Raw genomic sequence first — 5,639 nt, 5'->3', positions numbered from 1 at the left:
TTACGAGATGAGAGGAATAAACTAAACGTAAATGCTCACAAGGTATGAGGTTTCGTTTTCGTTTTCTTTTTCTTCTTTTTTTGTTCAGACTATTATTATTTGATTCGGCGTAGATTAGTAAAAACAACAACAACAACAACAACAATACAATCACGCGCAAAGAGATAAGACCTTCGAGTGGTGATACCGCAGTTTGTTCATTGTTTTTATCTATCTCTTTTTAGTGGCGTCTAAGCGAGGTTTGAGCTGAACCTCCTCCCCCCCCCCCCCAAAAAAAAAAGAAAAAAAAAAGAAAAAAAAAATACGAGTGCCCAGTGATGTAGGAATTAATCTAAAAATCTTTAATTTAAAGGTAGAAATATTAAGACTTGGAGCTTCTTCAGTGCTGCTATCAAGGGAATTCCAGAATTTGGGTACGGCAAAGGAGAATATAGATTTTTGTAAAAATCACCCTAGACAAAGGCAAATGAAATTCGTTAGATTGTCCGGTAGGATATGAATGCACAGTTTTATTTTTAATAAAAATAGAATCAAACACAAAAGGAAGGAAATGATTCAATAGTTTGTATTATCCAGGAAAATGTTCCGGGGTAATTTTTCCAAAGAATTACTAAAAAGCATACGTTCAGTTTCTTGAAGAACAATTTGTTAGCTCTTACCCAGTGAGGTAATTTATTCAACTCAGTATTCAAAGTTTCAGCGTGAAGCCAAGGCTCTGGAGGATAATGTATAATCGCAATCTATACATCTGTATATAAAAAGACATGCCACTGTGAATTGTTTTCTCGGGTGTCTTTGTTTATGAGGACACACAAAAAAAAAATTGGAAAAGTCAGTCACCTAACACCGTTTTCGCACTCATTAACTTCTCCCTCATCCACTGTTTTGGGAGCGACCTGTCAAGACGACTGGTTTTTGTTTGCAGGGGGTCCTTGTTCGGGATACTAGTCGCCTTTTGCCTTCTTGTATACATGGCTCCTTTAATAGCATGTTTTGAATAATTGATAGGCCTACCTTCTCCCATTCTCATCTTGAGCAAGAAACCGAATCGAGTTCCCTTTTTTTTTCAGACATATATATATATATAATTGTATATATATATATATATATATATATATATATATATATATATACCTCCGTTGGGTGTATATCCGTCGGGAATATAGTTTGTTGAGGATGGATGAAAAGAGTTCAATGCTGTAAAGCAGAGCATACTAGGCGTACCTGTGTTTTTCTTGTCCTTAGCAAGGTGTCAGGACGTCAAAGTTTGGGATGTCGCACTAGTGCTACTTATTGTTTAAAGAATCTTTATACAGCCAAAGAACATTCATTATTCTTCATAGTCCTGTTGATTTCAGTACCACTAAAAAGATCAAACACATTATACTATAGTCACCACAAGTGGTGTAAATTTGAGCTGAAAACGAAAGCTCCCCACACATATTATACTTATGATCACAGGTTGATGTCAAATATGAAATGATAATACATTGTACTAATGACAGCCGAGAACGTAGTGTACAATTTAACAAACATTTCACATTATCTTAAATATTTTCTTTGACGAATCTCAGTCCATCCCCTAGCATTTTGGCACCGGTCGGAACATCGGCCATTGAAGCCAATGCTGCGATACCGTGCCACGCTCCTGGATAGTGCTTCCAGGTCACCTCGACACCGCCCTGCTCCAGGGCGTGGGCGTAGAAGATCCCGTCATCGCGGATGTGGTCCCTTTCGCCCGTGGCAATGAAAGCCTTGGGAAGCCCCCTGAAGTCATCACGAAATAGGGGTAAATTTCTCGGGTCGAGAAAAGCCTCTTGGATATCCTCCCACATCGTGTCATTGCCCTGGGCGAAATGCTGTTGAGGCTTGTAATATTCACGGAATGCCTGCGAAGAAAGTGATGGGAGGGATGAGGATGTTGAAGACCCTAGTCCTAACTGTAATGATGCCTCCTCCAATTTGGTGAAGATGATGCTGTGGTTCAAGAATTTCTTGTAGTTGCTCGACCTCTTGAAAGCTGCGCTCGTGTGTCGATTCGTCTCAAGGTGGTGCAAGAATTCAGGGTCTAGGTTCCCGAGGTAGTACCCCGAGATGAACTCGGCCAGTCTGGGCTTCGACATCCCACGCTTGCCAAAAGTGTGCTCGTAGAATTGTAATGACGGCGTATTACAGTCCAGGAATTGTATCCATGGATAGAAAAGGACCTGGAGTTTGAAGTTGGGTACGGTAGGATCGTCAAAGACATGCTGAGCGACCCCTGCCGCCAAATGACCACCAGCGCTATCGCCACCAACAGCTACACGAGAAGTGTCGACTCCGTAATCGGCAGCGTGCTTCAGGAAATACTTAGTGGCAGCCAGGGCATCGTCAAATGCAGCTGGGAAGACATGCTCTGGTGCTAGGCGGTAGCTGAGAAATATAATTCATAAAAGTATTGATGGCAATGATTTATATGATAGCAATGATTTACTGATGCTATAGCTGTCAAGGGTGCACGTCACGAGACCGACATGAGTAATACAATTCACGAGTCATACAGTCCATGAGTTCGACACTAAGCAAACAAGGCCCACAAGACTGACACATTGAGCCCCGTGTTGTATCTGTCGAACTCGTGGGTTGCTTTACCTAGTGTCGGACTCATGTGCTCTATTTGCCTAGTGCCGAACTCATGGGCTGTATGACTCATGGACCTGTTTTCAATGTCGAACTCGTGGGCTGTATGACTCGTGGGTGTCGGTCTCGTGGCATGTCCCCGCCGTCAACATCCTACTACATGCAATTAGATGTTCGATGCATCAAGTTCATTGGAATAGATATATCGCGAGTCTCTTTTTTTTTCAGATGTATTGAAGAGAAAAATCCTTCATTGTCCTTAGTATTCATGTTAGTTTGATACCTTTAAATGCATGTTTAGTATTTCTGATAAGCACTGCAAACAAAAGTCAACAAGCTTTGTGTTACCCACAAAATACAGCAAAATCTCATATCGCCTTTTACAAATTAGGCATTAAAAAGATTTTAAAAATATCTTGAATCTTCTTTTAGTAGTTCTGAGAGAAAAAGCATGCCAGGAAATCCATACTTACTCCACAGAAACCAACACAACGCGTAGTTCTTCAGCTAACAGTCGAGTAAAAGGACCCTGACCCCCTAAATGAGTGAAAAGAGTAGAACACAGTTCATGAAAATCGAATAATCAATGCGTTTACTTTTGGATTATGTAAATCCATGACCTTATCTATTTATTTGGCCTAACGAAGTCACTTCACTTTAAGGAGAAGAAGAATATTTTGTACAAATCAACCATTCCTGCTGGGGCACGGCATTTAATCGGAGAATATCGCTTCCGAGCCCGAAGTCAAACATTAAACACGTGGGCTTTTGAGAATTTCGGGGTGTGTATGTAATGTTGATGAAAGATATGCCAGGTTCTACAATATTCCGACGTAAGTCTGGTCTTCGTGGATATCAGTAAAATTTTCATTTTCTGTAAATTGTGAGTGTTTTGTACTTTCAGTACACTCTTCAATGTTTTTATTTAGCAGTATTATCTGCATTTCTAATGATCAAAACAGGCGAAAGTCTGTTTTGTTCTCAAAGACCTACAGTTTAAAGCCACACATACTTGCACTTCCTAGGGCGTATCCACCCCCGTGAAAGTAAACGAAGCCAGGGAGAATTTCGTCGCTGCTCCTCAATGGTTCATACAAGAGCACCTGAACACCAGCAAAGTCAGTATACCGAGCGGAAACATTCGAACCAGGCACGGGAAGGTCCGGGGCTGGCATAGGCAGCTCCATCGCGAAGCGATGAAACTGGACGTAGAAGTTCTCAAGGGGTTGAAATAGGCTCCAGACGTTGCACTGTTTGCAAATGAAATCGTCACCAAGAGCTTCATCACTCTATGATTAAACATTGAGTCATCACAAAAGTGATTGCGTTTTGAACCTTTAGAGCTGGCATAGACTGCATAATACAACCCTAGAATACGACGGATGAAATGTTGCAATATCTATATCCACTCATACTTTACGTAAATTCAAATCATTACGTGTATAATATATACATATAATCTTACAAAACTGACATCAGGGTGTAAGAATATTATGTGCAAAAAGCTGTAAGCTTTCAACTGTGATAGACTATATATGAACAATCATCTGCACTGTATTAGTTGAATATCCCATATCAAAGGCATTATTTACCATCATTTTGCAGATGAAACAAAAACTCATCTTTAGTGTTTCAAAATAGTTCTAAAATGTGAGTTAGGAATAAAAACAATCACTGTAAAGATGTTAATCATTATAATCAGTGTTTATTAAGTGTTGTTAAAAATACAAAATATGAACAATAGTTATAATAAGATTGTTTCTAGACTAAACCGTCTACAGTTATGGTGTAGGGGTTAAAATAATGATTTCTCCTTATATTTTAAGCTTTATTGCAAAAATTGTTCATGGTAGGATGTTTTGTAATACAACTGGCCTACACATATTTATGCATCAGATACTGTAAGTCGAACATTTGTTTAATCATTTCTCCCAATTTCCTGTTGAGAGCTTGATTGGTATTACGTGCTTATGACTTTTTAATGCTCTGTTAGGCTTTTACAGCAGCAGCAACAACAACAACAATAACAACAACAACAACAACCACAACAAAACAGTTGTAGAGTGGCAAACACCTGGCGCAGTCATCTAAACTCACCAGCACAGCTGCCGACTCGAGCCCTGCAACGATGAACCGGAAGTGCATTGGGTCCGCGAGATCTTCCGGGATAGGTGTGTAGAAGACGTACCCAAGAAAGAGAACTCCAATCAACGCCGGAATGGTTGTCACACTTCTCATGATTGGATATCTAACGCTTATAAACATGCAGTGGTAGAAGGTTGTGTTTTTAAAACAGGTGGGGACAGATGGAATGGAAGTGTAAGCCTACATTAATGTAGAAGGTACATCGGACAATGGCACAATAATACCAGACTGGTTAACCCACCTCAAAATTTATCTTACTCCAGCTCTTTCTCAAGTGAGGTGAACTCTTTCCATCGCGTCTTTCTCTATATAGCTTCCTCTCACGTGAACTCTTTCGATCTTCCGATCATTACTCTACGATAGGAATCTACGCAAACTTTTTGATCTTCAGAGCACGTTTTATAGCTGATAGCGTCTGAGAGTCGAGTTGAGTTCAACTTTGATTAAAGGCGTTTTAAAGAACCAATGATTAACCATGACGTATTTTATTCATGCAGAGGGGAAAATACAAGGTGAATGTGACTTTGTGTACTTTGAATAAAACGCAATAGTTATCATCTTCGGTAGCGCCAAAGTTCAATGACTATGAGACATAATCAATCTCAAATTCATAAATCAAACATGTCAAACGAACGTTGTCAGCATTTGCTTCCTGATATAGCGGGGTTTCAACAAAGTTTGGACCACATCGTACGATATCAGGTTCATTGTGTGTACCTTGCTCATTCCAATATGATATACATAGGCACGTGTGTGGCAGTGAGGAATAAACCTTGGATGATATGCCGTCCCTAAGTCTGTCGATCAGGCCTTCTATCCTATCTTGTTTTATCTTTTCCTTTACCAGAAGATTTCCTTCTATTCCCTGCATAAAA

At 39.9% G+C, this 5,639-nt stretch overlaps 1 protein-coding gene across 1 annotated transcript; it reads right to left on the bottom strand.

The window, feature by feature from the left end:
- Positions 1 to 1,547: 1,547 nt before the first annotated feature.
- LOC139716697 (neutral cholesterol ester hydrolase 1-like) lies at positions 1,548 to 4,857 on the bottom strand. The gene is made up of 4 exons (XM_071628227.1): positions 4,717 to 4,857; positions 3,632 to 3,869; positions 3,093 to 3,156; positions 1,548 to 2,412 (listed from the first exon to the last, which is right to left on the bottom strand). Exons 1-4 carry the CDS (start codon positions 4,855 to 4,857, stop codon positions 1,548 to 1,550), a joined length of 1,308 nt encoding a protein of 435 aa, XP_071484328.1.
- Between the last annotated feature and the right edge of the window lie 782 nt (positions 4,858 to 5,639).

This window comes from Diadema antillarum, unplaced genomic scaffold (assembly GCF_040938485.1).
Source record: "Diadema antillarum isolate AM-2024a unplaced genomic scaffold, OU_Dant_1.0 scf00000069, whole genome shotgun sequence".
Classification (NCBI taxonomy): domain Eukaryota; kingdom Metazoa; phylum Echinodermata; class Echinoidea; order Diadematoida; family Diadematidae; genus Diadema; species Diadema antillarum.
This window is presented reverse-complemented; position numbering and strand designations above follow the sequence as displayed.